Source organism: Capra hircus, chromosome 13 (assembly GCF_001704415.2).
Source record: "Capra hircus breed San Clemente chromosome 13, ASM170441v1, whole genome shotgun sequence".
In the NCBI taxonomy this organism is placed as follows: domain Eukaryota; kingdom Metazoa; phylum Chordata; class Mammalia; order Artiodactyla; family Bovidae; genus Capra; species Capra hircus.
The window spans coordinates 19,578,148-19,599,230 of record NC_030820.1 but is presented as its reverse complement, the minus strand read 5'-3'; the positions used below and the strand labels follow the sequence as shown (position 1 = coordinate 19,599,230).

At 35.6% G+C, this 21,083-nt stretch overlaps 1 protein-coding gene across 1 annotated transcript in view; it reads left to right on the top strand.

Annotated features, from left to right (window-relative positions):
- The window catches only part of CCDC7 (coiled-coil domain containing 7), an 85,452-nt gene that overhangs the window by 25,201 nt on the left and 39,168 nt on the right, over positions 1 to 21,083 (top strand). The window contains exons 10-15 of the mRNA XM_018056851.1: positions 483 to 513; positions 946 to 1,035; positions 5,338 to 5,423; positions 12,060 to 12,114; positions 15,974 to 16,039; positions 18,747 to 18,968. Coding sequence (XP_017912340.1) covers positions 483 to 513; positions 946 to 1,035; positions 5,338 to 5,423; positions 12,060 to 12,114; positions 15,974 to 16,039; positions 18,747 to 18,968 — 550 coding nt within the window. The remainder of the gene's footprint in view (positions 1 to 482; positions 514 to 945; positions 1,036 to 5,337; positions 5,424 to 12,059; positions 12,115 to 15,973; positions 16,040 to 18,746; positions 18,969 to 21,083) is intronic.

Sequence of the window (21,083 nt, the reverse complement as noted above, 5' to 3'; positions counted from 1 at the left end):
CTGAAGAACTGATGCTTGTGAACTGTGGTGTTGGAGAAGATTCTTGAGAGTCCCTTGGACTGCAAGGAGATCCAAGCAGTCCATTCTGAAGGAGATCAGCCCTGGGATTTCTTTGAAAGGACTGATGCTAAAGCTGAAACTCCAGTACTTTGGCCACCTCATGAGAAGAGTTGACTCATTAGAAAAGACTCTGATGCTGGGAGGGATTGGGGGCAGGAGGAGAAGGGGACGACCGAGGAGGAGATGGCTGGGCATCACTGACTCAATGGACATGAGTCTGAATGAACTCCATAAGTTGGTGATGGACAGGGAGGCCTGATGTGCTGCGATTCATGGGGTCGCAAAGAGTCGGACACGACTGAGCAACTGAACTGAACTGAACCTTATTTATATTAATTTTTTTACTTAGAAAATACATGATACTACATAAATAAAAATTTTAAATTATAATACATTTTAGGTATTTTTGGTTTGTTTTTCAGAGCTATGCATGAGCAGCTGATGTTAGAGGCTGTAAGTATAATCCTCTCAGTTTGAATTTGCACTTTGTCCTTGATGTTGCTGATAGATTCTAGAAATTGTCAGGATATGTAATCTTAAATAAAGATCTAATACTTAGTTTATTCAAGAGAGTTTTATGCATATGAGAGCTAGAAATTTTTGTCTATTCTTTGATTTTAGTAGACTTTATTATCATTCAGGAACACTCGACTTTTGAAATACTGAACTATAATACCCCACAGTCTCTGAACTTCCATTGTCAATCATAGTACCTTTGCCTCTTTCAGCACCTGTTGTAGCTTCACTCTGCAGATTAATACCAGTGGTTCATGATTTCTGAGTTAATAAAGACTTTTTTACTGTAGTAATTAAGTACCTGAATAACCTCTCCATATTGATATGTTTGCTTTTCATTATTAATGAAGTTATAATATTTGTTTTTAGAAATGCACACAGATTCAAAGTGATCTCCAAGCATTATCAGAGGAGAAATTAATGCTAGAAAATGAACTACAAAAGTTGAAAAGTACAGAGGTTAGTTAATTTTAGTGTCTGAAAATGGCATACATACCAGTACTAATAATTGGTAGCCTGTGCTCAGTAATGTCCAACTCTGCAGCCCCATGAGCTGTAGCCTTATAGGCTTCTCTGTCTGAAATTTTCCTAGCAAAAATACTGGATCCAGTTGCCATTCCCTACACGAGGGGCTCTTCTTGACCCAGGGATTCAACCTGGGTCTCATGTCTTCTGCATTGGCAGACGGATTCTTTCTTACTAGTGCCACTTGAGAAGCCCTATTAATTGGCAGCAGCTGTGCTTTGGAAAAAAAAAGAATGCTGTGTTCTAAATTACCACCAGTCAGTTCAGTTGCTCAGTCGTGTCTGACTCTGTGACCCAATGGACTGCAGCCCGCCAGGCCTCTCTGTCCATCATCAACTCTCAGAGCCTACTCAAACTTGTGTCCATTGCATCGGTTACGCCATCCAACCATCTCATCCTCTGTCATCTTCTCCTCCAGCCTTCAATCTTTCCCAGCATTAGGATATTTTTCCAATGAGTTGGTTCTTCACATCAGGTGGACAAGGTATTAGAGTTCCAGCTTCAGCATCAGTCCTTCCAATGAAGTCAGGACTGATCTCCTTTAGGATGGACTGGTTGGATCTCCTTGCAGTCCAAGGGACTCTCAAGAGTCTTCTCCAACACCACAGTTCAAAAGCATCAATTTTTCGGTGCTCAGCTTTCTTTATAGTCCAACTCTCACATCCATACATGACCACTGGAAAAACTATAGCTTTGACTAGACAGACCATTGTTGGCAAAGTAATGTCTCTGCTTTTTAATATGCTGTCTAGGTTGGTGATAGCTTTTCTTCCAGGAAGCAAGCATCTTAATTTCATGGCTGCAGTCACCATCTGCAGTGATTTTGGAGCCCCAAAACATAAAGTCTCTCACTGTTTCCACAGTTTCCCCATCTGTTTGCCATGAAGTGATGGGACCAGATGCCATGATCTTCGTTTTCTGAATGTTGAGTTTTAAGCCAACTTTTTCACTCTCCTCTTTCACTTTCATCAAGAGACTTTAGTTTTTCTTCGCTTTCTGCCATAAGGATGGTGTCATCTGCATATCTGAGGTTATTGATATTTCTTCCGGCAATCTTGATTTCAGTTTGTGCTTCATCCAGCCCAGTGTTCCTCATGATGTACTCTGCATATAAGTTAAACAAGTAGGGTGACAATATACAGCCTAACAGAGGACGAGATGGTTGTTTGGCATAATGAACTCATTGGACATGAGTCTGAGCAAGCTCTGGTAGAGGGTGAAGGACAGGGAAGCCTGGCATGCTGCAGTCCGTGGGGTCGCAAAGAGTCAGACGCCACTGAGCAACTGAACAACAGCAGTCTGCTGACTTCTTATTCGTTTCCTGCTATCACCTGGCTTTCTGCTATAGCTTCCTAAATAGGATCTCCTAGATATGTATGTTTTGGTATGATGTTGCTAGAGAATATCTCTGCATAAAAAGATCTGTTTCTGCTCTTTCTATTCTTTTCTGTTGGCCTTGTCTATTCCTATACCAATACTTGAGACCTTTAATGATTATATATTTAAAGTAAGTCCTCATATTTTGAGGGCGTGTGAATCCACCTTGTTATTTATGAGAATTTATTTATTTTTGACCTTTGCACTTTCTTGTAAATTTTAGAATTGTCAAATGCTACACTTGCAATGAAGTTATACATCACATGAGAGATGTATAGGCTATCAATATACATCTTTTCATAAACAAATACTAAATGTCTCAATTTTGGAATGTTTCATAACACAATGAATATTATGATTTTCTTCATAAAGGTCTTATTTGTCTTTGTTATGTTAATGTTAGGAGCTTTTATTTCTATGCTGTTAGTTGATATATTAAAATATTTTAATGCTATTGCTAGGGAAATGTATCAAATTTTTGTGTATTTGCATCTACAAACCTCGTCACACTATCATAATGGTTAGATTTTTATTTTTCTACTTGCATAATCAACATATCTGTAAATGATAGCCCAAATTTTCTCTTATACTGGCAAAGATCTCTAGAATAATACTGAGTAGACACGTTGAAAGTGGGCATTTTTTATTCCTGATTTCAAGGGAAATTTTTTTTTATTCTTGTGATCAGGCAGCCTGCCTTTCTGTTTCTCTGTCTCTTAAAGCAATGTATCAGATGAAAGGATTTTTTCTTTTGTCATATTATTTTTTCATGAATTTCTTTTTATACTGCATAAAATTCCTCCATCCTCTGCCCAATGCCTTGTTTCAAAGCCACTTCCACAGTTTTAGTTGTGTTGCACCCTGCTTTCAGAGTTTACAATCTTGTTTTTAACTTATTGTAGTCTCTGTTGAAGTGATATTGAATTACTTTATGTATAAGAACCTTAAAACATACTTTCATTTGTCCCTTTCCAGCTTTGTGCTATTGTTTTTAAACATTTTACTACTGTATAACACAGTTATTAGTTTTATTGTAAAATATTACCCTTTAAAGAAATTTAATTAACAGGAAAATAGTGTTTATATTTACCCAAATAATTATCATTTATTGTATTCTTTATTTGTTTATTTCCTTATTTCCATCTGGTATCATTTTTCTTCTCTTTGAAGGATTCTTTGTCATTTTGTTGTGCAGGGTTGCTGCTTTATGATTTCTGGACAAATTTTTTTGCCTTCAGTTTTGAAAGATATTTTTTCTGAATAAAGAATTCTTGGTTTACCTTTTCCCCCCTTTCCAGTGCTTTAAAGATGTTCCTTTCTCTTCAGGCTTGCAGTATTTCTTGCAAGAAGTCTGTGTTCTCCTTATTGTGTCTGTTCTCCTTATTGTGTCTCCTCTGTCCACTCTTTTTTTGTTGTTGTTTGTGTTTTTTTTTTTTTCTGTGTCCACTCTTAAGATTTTCTTTTATTACTGCTTTAAAGTAATTTAATTATGTGTCTTGGGGGTTAGTTTTCCTTATACTGTTGTAGATTTGCAGTTTTCATCAAATTTGAAAAAAATTGGCCATTATTTCTTCAAATATTCTTTTCCCACCCCTTTTCTCCATCATGAACTCCAGTTGTAAGCATATTAATCCATTTGAATTTATCCCGTAGCTCACTGATGATATGTTCATTATTTTTTAATTCTTTTATCCCTTTCATTATTTTAGTGTGTTTTAATTGCTCATATATTAGATTATTCTAAATAGGAAATACATACCAAAATTCAGATTTAAACTGGAAAACTATTCACAACCTTAACAATTTTCATTAAAAATGTATTATTATACTAACTTTGTGTTTTAGGAAATTATTACACTTGGTGTTTAACTTGTGAGAACTTTGCTATGATGAATTTGGTATCTGTTGGAAGTTGTGGTCTGAAGTAGGAAATAACCACTCAGTATCATAATAGGTCTCTATTATTAAGCTTGTCTAAATTTTTTAGTAATCTAATTGTCAATTTTTTATACTTTCTTGTATAAAATAACCTGATACTACATAGTATTTCAAAACATCCCAGTTCTGCTATAATATTTGTTTTGAAATGCAAACTTTTTCTAATGTGACTGAACAGTTTGAGCATAATGTGAATTTTACAATTGCTTACACACAAATTCATCTGGAAATAATACTAGGTGAAGGTAGAAAATAGCTTCTGCAAGCTTCCTTAGTTTACCAGGTATATAGTGTACCACACCAATCCAGGTGTTAGAAATTTTTGTCCAATTTCAGAAACCCTCCTTCCGATACTGCTTAATAGCTCTCAATTTGAAATCTGTTTGATGCTCATTTCCTCAAAGAAACTTGATTTCTTTTTTAGGATAAAGAGCAATGTTTCTCATAGTATCTTATTTCTTAATCATTTAACTATGTAAAACTGAACTAATGTTCCTAATTGGTTTTAGTTTTTTACCTGTATCATTGACAGTGTTTTTGCATAACCTAGACTCTTTCCCCCCATGTATCCTGCAGTTTTTATCATATGGTTTTTCACAGGGAGGTGATTTTCAAGATGGCATATACAATGTTATAGAAGAACTGACTGTAATTTGTCAGATGAATTTGTTTCATATGTATTAGCTTATTTGGCAAATTACATTCTATATAGCACTGTAACAATATATATATTCTATATAGCACTGTAATAATATAGCACTGGCTATATCTTTATTTTTGTTTTGCTTTTATTCAATAATTTCCCTTAAAACACAGTGTGGTGATTCTCAGAGTAAAATGGAAATCTAAGTAATGTATATTATCATGTATTTACTTATGATATATTTTCTTCCTATTTCTGGCATATATAAAACTACACAGAAAACAAAGGCTACAAGTGAGCGAACAAAGAAAGTTATGAAAACAGAGAAGAAAAAGGACAAAGGAAAGTCTGAAGATTCAGAAGCGTAAGACAAAAAGATACTTGTTATATTTTTTTACTTATAAATTTATATTTTCATTTTATACAGAGTCATATAAACATAATTTATTAACAGGTTTATAAAAACACAACGTTAGCAAATGTATAGTTTTATAAGCAGACCAGGATATGAGTGGAACAAAGCTGAGAAGGGAAGAACAAAGAACTAAAAATGGGTTAGAGAGAATCACAAGATATTCAGGTATAGGTAGACAAAATTAAACCCAAATAATTTTAGAGATGAAAGGATTTACAATGTTTCATTGATGTGTTAGCTCATGATTTGTGATTTGTATGTTAACCCCTCTCCCCAGTCTGGGCTGTTCCTTTTTACTGCACTTCTTAGTTGTCTTATTTTATGAAGAAAAGTATCTGATTTTAATGTAGGTTATTTTAAAGTGGCCTTATTAAGAGAATATTTTCCTTATTAATATAAAATAATTTATGCCATTGGAAATTTCTTGATCAAACCCTAATATAAATATATAGTTTAAAAAGGAAACTATTAATTCAATCTTTGTAGAGTTCCACAAAGTCTAAAAAGAAACTTACCAGACAAATGGCCTTTCTTAAGAGACGGAAAGAATATCAGAGAAGAAAAAATGACCAGTGTACTTTGAAAATCCTTTTCCCATCTCAGCTTAGCATATTTTAATCATACCAATGAGATGTTAGTTTGACGAATGTTATTCAGTTATTTATCATTTAAGCTTTATGAATTTTATGGCTTTTAAAAATAGGAATTTCTTTTCTTAAATTGAAGTATAGTTGATAAAAATATGCATTTTTTATGAAATTTGATTTCTTTTTTATGAAGTATAATTGATATATTAGTTACAGGCATACAGCATAGTTGGAGAAGGAAATGGCAACCCACTCCAGTATTCTTGCCTGGAGAATCCCTTGGACAGAGGAGCCTGGCGGGCTTCAGTCCATGGGATTGTAAGAGTCGGTCATGATTTAGTGACTACCACCGCCACCATACAGCATAGTAATTTGATATTTTAATGTGTTTCAAAATAATCGTACCTGTCACAGACAGTTATTATGATATTAAGGACTATATTCTCTATTCTGTACATTATATCTCTATGACATTTACTAATTTTATAACTAGAAGTTTGTACTTCTTAATGTTCCTTACCTATTTGATTATCTCTCTGTCCTCCTCCCTTCTGGTAATGACCAGTTTGTTCTCTGTATCTCTAAGTTTGCTTGTTTTGCTGTGTTTGTTCATTTGTTTTGTTTTTCAGATTCCATGTATAAGTGAAATCATACAGTATTTTTCTTTACCTGACTTATTTCATTTAGCATAATATCCTCTAGGTCCATCCATTTTGTCACAGATGGCAGGATTTCATTCTTTTTTATGGCTGAGTTATTTTCTGTCATATATATATATATATATATATATATATATATATACACGTGGGTGTGTGTATGTATGTTTGTATACACACACATTTACATATGGGGCTTCCCTGTTGGCTCAGATGGTAAAGAATCTGCCTCCATTGCGGGAGACCTGGCTTCGATCCCTGGGTTGGGAAGATCGCCTGGACAGCCCACTGCAGTATTCTTGCTTGGAGAATCCCCATTGACAGAGGAGCCTGGCAAGCTACAATCCATGGGGTCGCAAAGAGTTGGACACGACTGAGCGACTAAGCACATATACGTGTGTGTGTGTTTGTATGTATATGTCACACATACTTACACCACATCTTTATCCATTCATCTGTTGATGGGTACTTAAGCACTTGCTTTCATGACTTGGCAATTGTAAATAATGCTACAATAAATGTGGGGCATTTTGGGGAGAGTATTTTTGTTTTCTTTGGAAAAATACTTGAAGTAGATTTGCTGGATCATGTGGTAGTATTATTTGTAGTTTTTTGAAGAATTCTTGTACCGGTTTTCATAGTGACTTCACCAATTTCCTTTCCCAACATCAAAGCACCATGAGTTCCCTTTTCTTTACATTTTTGCCAACACTTACTTGTTGCCTTTTTGGTAATAGCTATTCTGACAGGTGTAAGGATATATCATTGAGATTTTAATTTGCATTTCCCTGATGATTAGTATTGTTGAGCATCTTTTCATATACCTTGTCAGCTGTCTAGATGCCTTGTTTAGAAAAATATCTATTCAGATTCTCTGCCATTTTAAAATCAGGTTTTGGGGTTTTTTTATGTTAAGTTGTGGGAGTTTTTTGTATTTGAATATTGACCCTTAACAGATATATCTTATTTGGAAATATCTTCTCCCATATAGTAGCCTGACTTCATTCTGTTGATAGTTTCCTTTGCTGTGCAAAGCCTTTTAATTTGATGTAGTTCCATTTGTTTACTTGTTCTTGTTTCTTTTGCCTGGGGAGACATATGCCAAAACTATGGCTAACATCAGTGTCAAAGAGTGTACCACTTACGTTTTCTTCTAGGAGTTTTATGGTTTCAGGTCTTATATTTAAGTCTTATATTTATTTTTGTATCAGATGTGAGAATGTAGTCCAATATAATTCTTTTACATGTAACTGTTTAGTTTTCCCAGCATTGTTTATTGAAGAGGATGCTTTTTTTCCCATTGTACATTTTTGCCTTCATGTCTTAGATTCATTGACCACATACATATGGATTTATTTTTGGAATTTCTATTCTGTTTCATAGAATTGTGTGTCTGTTTTTATGCTCTGATTTCAAACTGTATTACCAAATCTTGAAATCTGGGTACATGATAACCACCAGTTCTGTTCTTTCTCATGATTGTTTTGGCTATTTGGGGTCTTTTGTGTTACCATAGAAATTTTAGAATTATTTGTTCTAGTTCTGTGAAAAATGCCTTTGGTATTTTTATATAGATAGATTTCTCTGAATAATGGTATGGTCATTTTAACTGTTAATTCTTCTGATTCATGAACATGAACTATTTTTCCATTTGCTTATGTTATTTTTAATTCTTTTATCATCTTCTTATGGGCATCCAGGTACAGGTCTTGTACCTCCTTGAGATTTATTCCTAAGTACTTTATTCTTTTTTGATGCAATTGTGACTGGGATTGTTTTCTTAATTTCTCTCTTTTTTTAACTTTTTATTTTGCATTGGGGTATAATTAACAACAGTGTGGTTGTAGTTTCAAATGAACAGTGAAGGGACTCACCTTAATTTCTCTAGTAGTCTGTTGTTAGTGTATGAGACACATCAGATTTCTGTACATTTATTTTGTATCCTTTAACGTTACTGAGTTCACTTATTTCTAATAACTTTTTTGATAGCATATTTAGGATTTTCTAAATATAATATCATGTCATGTGGAAACAATGACAGTTTTATTTCTTCTTTTCCAATTTGGATTCCTTTTATGCTTTGTCTTATCTGATTGCTGTGGCTGGAAAATACTGAATAAAAGTGGTGGGCATTCTTGTCTTGTGCTTGATGTTAGGGAAAATGTTTTCAGTTTTTTCTCATAGAGTATGTTGTTGGCTTTGGGTTTGTCATATAGGACATTTATTATGTTGAGGTATATTCCCTCTGTATCTACTTTGTTTAGAGTTTTTCTCGTAAATGGATTTTGAACTTAGTCAAAAGTTTTTCTTCATCTATTGAGATGATCATATAATATTTATTGTTTGTTGTTAAGGTACTTTATCATGTTGATTGACTTTTGGATGTCAGATTATCCTTGCCACAATGGTTAGAATTCCACTTGATCATGGTGTATGATCCTTTAAAAAAAAATTTATCTGTGGCTGCACTGGGTCTTCATTTCTGCGTGCAGGCTTTCTCTAGTTGCAGTGAGCAGTGTCTACTCTCTGGTTGTGGTGCATAGGCTTCTCATTGCAGTGGCTTCTCTTGTGGCACACACACTCTAAAGCATGGGTTCAGTAGTTGTGGTGCATGGGATTAGTAGCTGCACAGCATATGGGATCTTCCCAGAGTAGGGATCAGATCCATGTCACCTGCATTGGCAGGCAGACTGTCAACTACTGGCCACCAGGGAAGTCCTATAATCCTTTTAGTATATTGTTGAATTTGGTTTGCTAGTATTTTGTTGAAGATTTTTATATCTATATTTATCAGTGATGTTGATCTGTAACTTTCCTTTTTGTGGTATCTTTGTCTAGTTTTAATATCAGGGTTTTGCTGGCCTCATAGAATGAGTTCAGAGTGTTCCTTTCTCTTTAAATTTTTGAATAGTTTGGGAAGGCTAAGTGTTAATTATTTTTTAAATGTTTGGTAAAACTAACCTATGAAGTGATCTGATTGTGGATTTTCTTTCATTGGGAATTTTTTTGATTACTGATTCAATTTCATTTCTGGTAATTGTGCTATTCGTATTTTCTATTTCTTCCTGATTCAGTCTTGGGAAATTGTCTGTTTCTAGGAATTTGTCCATTTTTTCCTAAGTTGTCCTTTTTATTGTGCATAATTGTGCTAATCTCATGTATTTCTGTGGTGTGTGTTATAACTTCTTTAATTTTTTTTATAACTTCTCTTTCATTTTCTATTATTTGGGCCCCCTCTTTCTTCTTTTAGTTGGGATAAAGTTTTATCAATTTTGTTTAACTTTTCAAAACCAGCTGTTTTATAGATCTTCAAAAAAATTTTTTAATCTTTATTTCATTTATTTCTGTTCCAACCTCTTTTTTCTTTCCTTCTATTAATTTTTGGACTTTGTTCTTTTTCTAATTCCTTTAGGTGTAAGGTGAGATTGTTTATTTGAGATTTTTTTGTTTCCTGAGGTAGGGTGCTAGACCATGCCTCATGTAGTGGCTGCTGGCCTTCTGGTGGACAGGGCTGGGTACCCAGGCTGGGGTTCAGGGATGTCTTGGGTTAGTGTCAGTTGGCTGGTGAGTGGATAAGCCAATTAGACTATTAGACTAACTACTACTAGTCTAAAGGGAAGACTCTAAAATGGTTCTGCCAGCACTTTGTCCTCATGGTGGAATGAGCTCACAAAAATGGCTGTCACCAGCCTCTGTGTCCCCAGAGGGAGTCTCAGCTGCCTCCTGCTTCTCTAGGAGGCTCTCCAAGATCAGAAACTGGGTCAAACCCTGGCTTCTTTTACGTTTTTTTTTTTTTTTTTACTTTACAAGACTATATTGGTTTTGCCATACATCAACATGACTCTACCATGGGTGTACTCGTGTTCCCAATCCTGAACCCCCCTCCTCTCTGGGTCATCCCAGTGCACCAGCCCCAAGCATCCTGTATCCTGCATTGAACCTAGACTGGTGATTCGTTTCTTATATGATATTATACATGTTTCAATGCCATTCTCCCAAATCATCCCACCCTCTCCCTCTCCCACAGAGTCCAAAAGACTGTTCTATACATCTGTGTCTCTTTTGCTGTCTCGCATACAGGGTTATCGTTACCATCTTTCTAAATTCCATATATATGTGTTAGTATACTGTATTGGTGTTTTTCTTTCTGGCTTACTTCACTCTGTATAATCAGCTCCAGTTTCATCCACCTCATTAGAACTGATTCAAATGTATTCTTTTTAATGGCTGAGTAATAGTCCATTGTGTATATGTACCACAGCTTTCTTATCCATTCATCTGCTGATGGACATCTAGGTTGTTTCCATATCCTGGCTATTATAAACCATTTATTTAATTTTTGACTGCACTGGATCTTAGTTGCAACTTGCAGGATCTTTGTTGTAGTGCTTGGGCTCTGTAGTTGTGGCATGCAGGCTTAGTTGCCCCATGGCATATGGGATCTTAGTGCTCTGATCAGAGGTTGAACCTGTGTTCCCTGAATTGCAAAGCAGGTTCTTAACCATTGGACCACCAAGGAAGCCCCATGGCTTCTTTTAAATTACTGCCCCTGTACCGGGGGACTAAGAGCATGTGAGATTTGCATGCTCCTTGTAAGAGTAGACTCTGTATTTCCTACATAGATTCAGCCCTCTTGCTCTCCAATATGCAAGCCCTATTGTCCTTCACAGCCAGATATTCTTGAGATTTGTCCTCTCAGTATAGCACCCCTGGGGTAGGGAGCCTGATGTGGAACTCAGACCCCTCATTCCTTGGGGGAGAACCACTGCAGTTGTGATTGTGCTGCCATTTGTGGGTCACCTACTCACGGCTTCCCTGGTGGCTCAGATGGCAAAGCGTCTGCCTGCAATGAGGGAGACCTGGGTTCTATTCCTGGGTCAGGAAGATCCCCTGGAGAAGGAAATGGCAATCCACTCCAGCACTCTTGCCTGGAAAATCCCATGGAAGGAGGAGCCTGATAGGCTACAGTCCATTGGTCACAAAGAGTCGGACATGACTGAGCGACTTCACTTTCACTTTCGCCTACTCAGGAGTGTGCTTCTTCACTATACTGAGTCTTTGCCCTTCATATTCATCTCATAGTAATTAACTTGATTATATCTTTATTTGTGGAAAATCTTCTCTGGTGGTCTTCATGTCATTCTCGTTAATAGTTGCTCTGTAAATAGTTCTAATTGGTGTGCCTCTGGGAGGAGGTTAGGTTCAGGGTGTTCCTACTCCATCGTCTTGAGTGCACCTCTCAAAATTTCATTTCTTTAAAATGATTTAAGTACTCACCAAGAAAGCATAGTCATCAAATATCATAAAACATCTTGATATATTTAAAAATATTTCTTTTTCAGGAAGAAGTCTGTAGGGAAAGAGCTTAAAGTAAAAGAAAATATGCCTCAAGTCCAGGTAACAGAATCTCTCCCTGTGCATCTAAATTTGATTAATGATGTTCTGATAACTGTTTATATAGACAACATATGTATGTGAATACAGGTGTATGTGTGTTTGTGTGTGTGCATATGTACTAAATTTCTTCTTACAATGCTTCTTTACTATTGGTTGACTTTTTTCAGCAAGTTTTAAAAAATCAAATGGTGAATTCAGGTAAGTTTACTGTCAAGGTTAAAATTACTGTTATTCACTCAATTATAGGCAATGTCATAGAGGAAAGAACACCATATTATAAGTCAGAACAGACTTACTAGTTAAGTGACATTAGACAAGTCCCTTTAACCTATTTAAACTTTGTGTTTCATCTAAAATGGGTAAAATAATAGCTGTCCCATCTATCTCAGAAAGGTGTGAGACGCAAGCGGCAAATAGGAAAATATTTCAGAGATTGTTAATGTAGCTCACTCTTGATCCATGTGTGTTCTGAAAAGAATACAAGAAACCCTTTATTTTATCTTCTATTTAATAAACTTTATTTTGCTGAAAGTTAAAACTTAACCATCAGAGCATCATGTCACCCATTTGGATACTCTCTTCCAGTGAGTGACTGGACTTAACTGTCCCACAAGTATATACTTCCATGTTTCAAGAATCAAATAGCATACATTTGGGAAGAAAATGAGAGTACTTCTTGAGATACTGAATATAAAAGGAACAACTTTATGGTATTCGTTTTCTATTCCTGCATAACAAGTTACCTCACATTTTGCAGCTTAAAATAATTAAATTGTTTTCATGGTTTGAATGGCTTAGGAGTCTGAGCATGGCTTAGCTGTATCCTGTGCTCAAGGACTCACCAAACTGCAGTCATGGTGTTGGCTAGGCTTTTTTTTTTTTTTTTTGGTCACATGGGGGTCCTCTTCCAAGCTCAAGTGGAAGTGGCAAACTTAAGTTCTTTGCAGTTGTTGGACTGGGGCACTTAGCCAGTGGCCTTCTCCACAAACAGTTTACTTTATAGCATCTTACGTCTTCTTAAAGGCCAGCTAAGAATCTCTCTCTTTTTTCTTTTTTGCTAAGACGGTCTTATGTAATATAACATGAATAACATGATCATGAATGATACCTTTTCACTGTAGCTATATAATAGATCCTTGAACAACATGAGGGTTAGGGATACCACCCACTCCCTCACAGTTGAAAATTTGCATACTGCTATCTCTGCCTCAAAAACAAAAGAATTGATAAATGACTCACCAAAAGGCACAAAGGTAAAATGACTTGGATAGAATCAGAACTCAAACCCTAGTTCTTTGATTCCACAAATTGTGATCTCTAACCAGACATAAACTTCCCCTACATTTAGTTAAACATCTGTAAAGTGAAAATATGGCTACTATATTCATTGAAAAATATCCTTGTATAAGTGGACTCATGTGATTTGAACCCATCTTGTTCAAAGGTCAACTATGTAGTGCAGTCTAATAACCAGGATCTCCATCCCTAAGGTCATGCTCTGTACAGTCCACTCCTTTTGAATGTGGGTACCACCTATGACTTGCATTTAACCTTAGGGATGGAGATCCTGGAGGCCATTTTAGAAATCTGTCGTGATTTTATATAGAACAGCATTTTGTGTATTTAAAAAATTATAATTCCATCATGTTTTAAGTCTTTAGTGTTTTAGTTCATTTGGGCCATGTCTTAATCCCTTCAGACTGCTTTAACAAAATATCAGGGATTGCAGTTAATGTAGAGGTACGAATATCATTGAATTTGGGGGAGGTGGTAAGTACCTAGAAGTGATATTACTGGATCATATGGCCATTCTATTTTTAATTTTTTGAGGAATCTCTATTCTACTTTCCACAATGGCTGTACCAATTTTCCCTTTTCCTGATATCCTTCCCCTTGTTATTTCTTTTCTTTTTGATACTCATTTTTTATTTTGACTGGGAAAAGGGAGTATCTCACTGTGGTTTTGGTTTGTAATTCCCAGATTATTAGTGATATTGAGTATTTTTATATGTATTGGTTGTCTGTCTGTCTCCTTTGGAAGAATGTCTGTTTAGGTACTCTGCCCAGGTTTTTTTTTTAATTCACTAATTTTTTTGACTGAAGGATAATTGCTTTACACAATTTTGCTGTTTTCTGTCAAACCTCAACATGAATCAGCCATAGATATACATATGTCACCTCCCTTTTGAACCTCCCTCCCATCTCCCTCCCCATCCCACCCCTCTAGGTTTGATCTTTTGATGTTGACTTGTACAAGTTCTTTGTATATTTTGAACATTTATCTCTTATTGGATATCTCATTTGCAGATAATTGTCTCCAATTTACTAGGTAACTGTATTGTTTTGGTGATACTTTGACTGTATGAAAACTTTTTAGTTTGGGTTCCATTTATTTTTACTTTTGTTTCCTTTGTTGAGACATATACAGAAAATCTGGCTAAGACCTATTTCAGACAGCTAACTGCCTGTTTTCTTCTAGATGTTTTATGGTTTCAGGTCTTATATTTAAGCCTTTAATCCATTTGAGATTATTTTTGTATATGATGTAAAAGGTAATCCAGTTCCACTCTATTCCAAATACCAGTTACTGAAGAGGCTCTTTTTTCCTCATTGTATATTCTTACTTCTTTTGTCATAGTTTAATTGAGCACATGTAAGCTGGTGGCTCAGAGGTTAAAGCATCTGCCTGCAATGTGGGAGACCTGGGTTCAATCCCTGGGTCAGGAAGATCTCCTGGAGAAGGAAATGGCAACCCACTCCAGTATTCTTGCCTGGAGATCCCATGGACAGAGGAGCCTGGTGGGCTACAGTCCACGGGATCGCAAAGAGTCGGACACGACTGAGCGGCTTCACTTTCACTTTCAAGCCCTTGTTTAAGAGGGAGTCTCAGTTTTCTGTAGCACTTTGGACCACTGTATGTCAGCCCTATTGCTTTTCAAAGCCAAGCATTTCAGGGGTTCCTCTCCCTGGTGTAGATCCAGGAGCCAAGGTTTCTGACGTGGGCACCAACCGTTTGCTCGCCTGGCAAAAGTGCCTGTCTGGTGAGATCCCTCTCTGTTGTGTGCCATCATGCTCGCGGTATGGTTATTAGTGAGAGTGTTTCTTTTCCTCTACTACCTGTCTTGATGTAGTCCTTTTTATTCTTTGTTGTGGAGCATGTTTGACTAGTTCTAAGGTTCTTTTCACAGGGAGTTGATCTCTTTGCAGGTGTATATTTGTTGATCCATGGGAAGAGGTTCTTGCTATGCCCCATCTTCAGTCACCTTCCCTGTAGATTTTCTTTTAAGAGTAAGTCTCATTTTCCCGTTTCTTCAAATTCGAATTACTCTTAACTGTATCTCGGACGTTGGGAATGTCACGTTGCTGAAGCTCTGGATTCTGCTATATTCTTAGGAAAGGGTAAGTGAAAGTTGCTGTCCAACTCTGTGCAACCCCATAGACTAAGCAGTCTATGGAATTCTCCAGGCCAGAACACTGGAGTGGGTATCCATTCCCTTCTCCAGGAGATCTTCCCATCCGAGGGCCAGGGATTTGAGCCCAGGTCTCCCACATTGCAAGTGGATTCTTTTATCAGCTGAGCCACCAAGGAAGCCCAAGAATACTGGAGTTGGTAGCCTAGCCCTTTTCCAGGGGATCTTCCCAATCCAGGAATTAAACCAGAGTCTCCTGCATTGCAGGCAGATTCTTCACCAGCTGAGGTATAAGTTATCTGTCATTGTGCCTAAGAAGTGTATAATAAATGTTTGTGTTCAAGTCATCATCTTGGCTATCTATGGGTTTTAGAAAGATAATAATTATGACAATAAATTAGTTTAAAAAAAATGAATACTTTTCTCCCCCATCCCTTATTACATCCTAGAAAGCAGCACATGCTCTGGAAATTGAGAACAAAGTTCTTCGGGAACAACTGAAACAAGCTTTACAGGTAAAAGATGTCATGTTCCTTCATATTGTGAAAAATTGAAGAAAATATCCTTAAACAGCTTTTTAAATGAATAATTTTTAATTTGTAAACCAAGAATCTATATATTATATTGTTTTGCCAGCTTATAGTATTTTCATTTAGTGTAGTAGAAATATATTGATAAAATTTGATATTTATTCTCTCCAAAATAGTGAGCTAGAGAGAGAACTGATGTACACACTTAAAGCAATTTATTTCTAGATATAGATGGAGTCTTTTTGAACTTAGCAGAATTATAAGATATATTGAGATAAGAAACTGGTTGTTTTACAGAGGAACAATTATGATTTGCTCATCAAAAATTAATATGACATAAAAATATATTACTAAAGCAGTGTGGTTCTAGATTTTGTACTGAATGAAAAGTCCAGAAACAGATTCAAATGAATATAATAATTTTGTATTTTATTGTTTGGCTTATTAAATTTTTTTATAGAAGGATAAAAGTCACAAAAGTAAACTACTATGAAAAACTTGTGATTTCTAGTTGATTTAATATACTGAAACAAATTAAAAATTGATTTAAGATTTAGGCATAATTGAACTATGTATAAAATGGAAGAAACACTGAATAACAATTGTATGTCTTGGCTAAAGCAGGGCTTTCTAAGCATTATACCAAAAAAGAATATGTTAATATATTTGGCTATATATATATAAAATAAAACTTTTTATGGTTAAAATTTTGTAAGATATAAAGATAAATGGAAGATCTTTATAAAATGTTCCATATTAAGATCTTTTACATATCTACAGAAAATATGGATGATCTTCCTCCTCAATACACAAAGGACATAAGCACATCAATTGAGAAACACACATTGCCAATAAATGCATACAAACTCTATGAATTACCAAGTAAATGCAGTTGAAAAATAAAACAGAGAGGGTGGTTCAGTGGTTAAGCCTCCATACTTCCAGTGCAGGGCTGCTGGGTTCAATCCCTGGTTAGGGAACTAGATTCCTCAGGCTGCAGCTAAGAGCTCGCATGCTTCAAAGATCCTGCACAGAGCAATGAAGATCCTGTGTGCTGCAACTAAGACTCAGTACAGCCGAATAAAAAACATTAAAATAGCAGCAGTACAGATATATTTTACCTACTATTTTTTAAAAATTGAAGGAACAGAAATACTTAATATTTGAGGGTTTATGTTGAGATGAGCAGGTCTTTCATATACTTCTATTGTCAGTATGGATTGATTATTCTCTGGAAGAAAATATATAGAGAAAGTCTTGGAAAAACATAGTCTTTACAGTGAACCATTCCACTTCTAAAATTTATTGTAAATAAAAAGTGTACAAAGTTTGTACAACTATGTAGAATAGGAAATTTTTAATAGCAAAAGTTTTAAAATTTCCAATATATCCATTGATAAGCAATTTGCTAAATTGGTTAAGATATATTGTTAATATTTACTTGTTACCTAGCGCTTCCTTGGTAGCTCAGCTGGTAAAGAATTCGCCTGCAGTGTGGGAGACCTGGGTTCAATCCCTGGGTTGGGAAGACCCCCTGGAGAAGGGAAAGGCTACCCACTCCAGGATTCTGGCCTGGAGAATTCCATGGACTGTATAGTCCTTGGGGTCACAGAGTCAAACAGGACTGAGCGACTTTGTTTCTGTTAGCTGTTCTAATTTGGATGTATATTTATCATCATGGGAATCTCTCTCTCTCTCTTTAGTCGCTAAGTCATATCCGATTCTTGAAACCCTGTGGACTGTAGCCTGCCAGGCTTCTCTGTCCATAGGATTCTCCAGGCAAGAAAACTGGAGTGGGTTGCTGTTGCCTTCTCCAATGAGAACATACTGTGACATTATTTAATGAAAAGAGCGTATATGTGTGTGTGTATAGTATGATCCAATCTGGATAAAAATTAAAAATTTGTATATGCATATGGGCAGAGGAGCCTGGTGGGCTGCAGTCCATGGGGTCGCTAAGAGTCGGACACGACTGAGTGACTTCACTTTCACTTTTCACTTTCATGCACTGGAGAAGGAAATGGCAACCCACTCCAGTGTTCTTGCCTGGAGAATCCCAGGGACAGGGGAGCTTGGTGGGCTGCCATCTATGGGGTCTCACAGAGTCGGACACAACTGAAGCGACTTAGCAGCAGCAGCAGTAGCACTAGCATATTTAGAAATAATTTAAAAGTATATATGTCAACAGTACATTTTCTGTTTGTGGGGAGATTGTGAACTTTTTTATTGATTTATATATTCTTTTATACAAGTAATTTAATGAAACTAAAATTTATTAAAAGTGACTTAAAGAAAGATTTAATTCTAGAAGAAATAAATTATTTTTCACATTTACTATTTGATATTATAGGTCTTAATTATCTTGGGTACATTCTATCACCTTCTATAATGTATGCATTTTATTAACTTTTATTGTGCCTATATTATAATTAGAACCTTAAAAACCAGTGGGCAGGAGAACCTCTTGGGTATAAAAATAGCTGTTTAAGTAGAAGAGATTTCTTCATAATTTTTAATTTTAATTATGGATATGTTAAACTATGTATTATGCCAATGGTTTAATTTCTTTTACTCTGAAAAAATAAAATTGAGAATTAGTATGGGCATGAATATATGAAGATTCCTGAAAATTATAATATTGGCAGGAAAATATCACAGAAATGATACTTGACAGTTACTCTTTTAAAAACAGGAAGCTGAAAGAGCTAAACAGCAACTTGCCTATTTCCTAAATCAAGAAAAGGAGTTTCTTAAAAGTGAGGCAAAGACCAAGACACCCGCAGAAATGGGTACTGGTAAATTAAAAGTTAAAGGTGAAGATTCAAAATATATACCATTGGAAAATGAAACAAGAAAAGCAGTAGTGGGAGATTCAGGTGGACAAAAAACAAATGATAAAATTACACATCCACAGGTAAAGAAATAAACCAAAATAGAAACAGTAATATTTGCAGTAAGAAATTTACCCTTTTATAATATTAACTTCATTTGTATATTATTTTTAAAATTTTTCTATGCTTTTTTTTTTTTTTTTACTTAGAATTGTTCCTTTTGGATGTATCAGTTCATTAACATCTTGAATTCAAATCTAAATTAAATGTGTATTGATTTTTGTGGGTTTTTGGTAATCCAAATATTTGCATTTTTCTTCAGGATAGTTGATATGGTAGACTTGTCAGATATAAAATTATGTTTTATATTGAAAAATTTTTATTGAGATATAATTGACATTTTCAGGTATACAGATTAATGAGTCAGTATTTTGAATATACTGTGACTGAATCACCGCAATAAATCTAGTTAATAACATTGTACACAGTTACAGAACTTTTTTCTTGTGACAAGAACTTGCTTTCAACTATGCAATGCAGTATTATTAACTGTGGTCACTGTGCTGTACTTTACACCACTTGGAATTGTTTAAAGTAGAAGTTTGTACCTTTTGACTCCTGTCACCCATTTCGCCCACCCCCAAATCCATGTCTCTGGCAACTACCAATCTGTTCTCTGTATCTATGAGCATAGTTTTCATTTTGTTTTAGATTCCACATATAAGTGAGATTGTATGGTATTTGTCTTTCCCTGTCTGACTTATTTGACTTAGCACAGCACTCTCAAGATCCATATATGTTGTCACAAATGGCAAAGTTTCATTCTTTTTCATGTCTGAATAATATTCTACTGTATGTATATGTGTGTGTGTGTGCGCGCGTGTGTGTGTAAGTGTTAGTTGCACAGTCATGTCTGACTCTTTGCGACCTCATGGACTGTAGCCTGCCAGGCTCCTCTGTCCATGGAGTTTTCCAGGCAAGAATACTGGAGTGAGTTGCCATTCCCTTCTCAAGGGGATTTTTCCAACCCAGGAGTTGAACTCAGGTCTCCCTCATTGCACGCAGATTCTTTACTGTCTGAGACACCAGGAATATATGTACATATGTGATGTTTTCTTTATCCATTCACCCATCAATGGACATACAGACTATTTCCACATCTTGACTAATGTAAGTAATGCTGCAGTGAACATAGGATACATATATCTTCTCTAGTTAGTGTTGTCATTTATTTTGGATAAATATCTAGAAGTGGATGTTGCCTGGATCATCTGGTAGGTCTAGTTTTAGATTTTTTGAGTAACTGCCATACTCTTTTCCATAATGGCTTCATCAATTTACATTCTCATCAACAGTGTGCAAGGGTTCCCTTTTATCTACATAATAATACTTGTTACTTCTTGTTTTTTAGCTAATAATTCTGACAGGTGTGTAGTAATATCTCATTTTGGTTTTGATTTGTATTTCTCTGATGATTAGTGATGATGAGCATCTTTTCATGTATCTGTTGGCCACCTGTATGTTTTCTTTCATAGAATGTCTATTCAGATCAGCTGTTCATTTTTTACTCAGATTGACTCAGTTTTTTTGTTTGTGTTGCAGTTGAGTTGTATGAGTTCTTTATGTATTTTTGGATATTAACCCTTTATTAGATAAGTGATTTTTAGATGTTTTCTCCCATTTAGTAGGGTGCCATTTCATTATGTTGATGGTTTCCTTTGATGTGCAGAAGCTTTTTAGTTTGATGTAATTCCACTTTATTTTTGTTGTTGATGTCAGACACCCAAATTCAATAAGACCTATGTTAAGCTTATTGTCTATGTTTCTTTTAGAAGTTTTATAGTTTCATGTCTTACATTCAAGTGTTTAATTCATTTGGAGTTAATTTTTGTATATGGTATAAGAAAATGGTCCAGTTTCATTCTCTGCATGTGATTTTCCAGGTTCCCAACACCATTTATTGAAGAGGTTGTCTTTTCTCTGTTGTATATTCGAGGCTCCTTCATCATAAATTGATTAACTATGTGTATGTGTGTTTACCTCTGGGTTCTCTACTCGGTTCCATTAATCCATATGTCTGTTTTCCTCCCCACATCTCATACATTGCCATAGAATATGACAACTATAATATGAAATTGGGCACATGATGCCTCCAGCTTTGTTATTCTTTTTCAAGATTCCTCTGACTATTCAGGGTC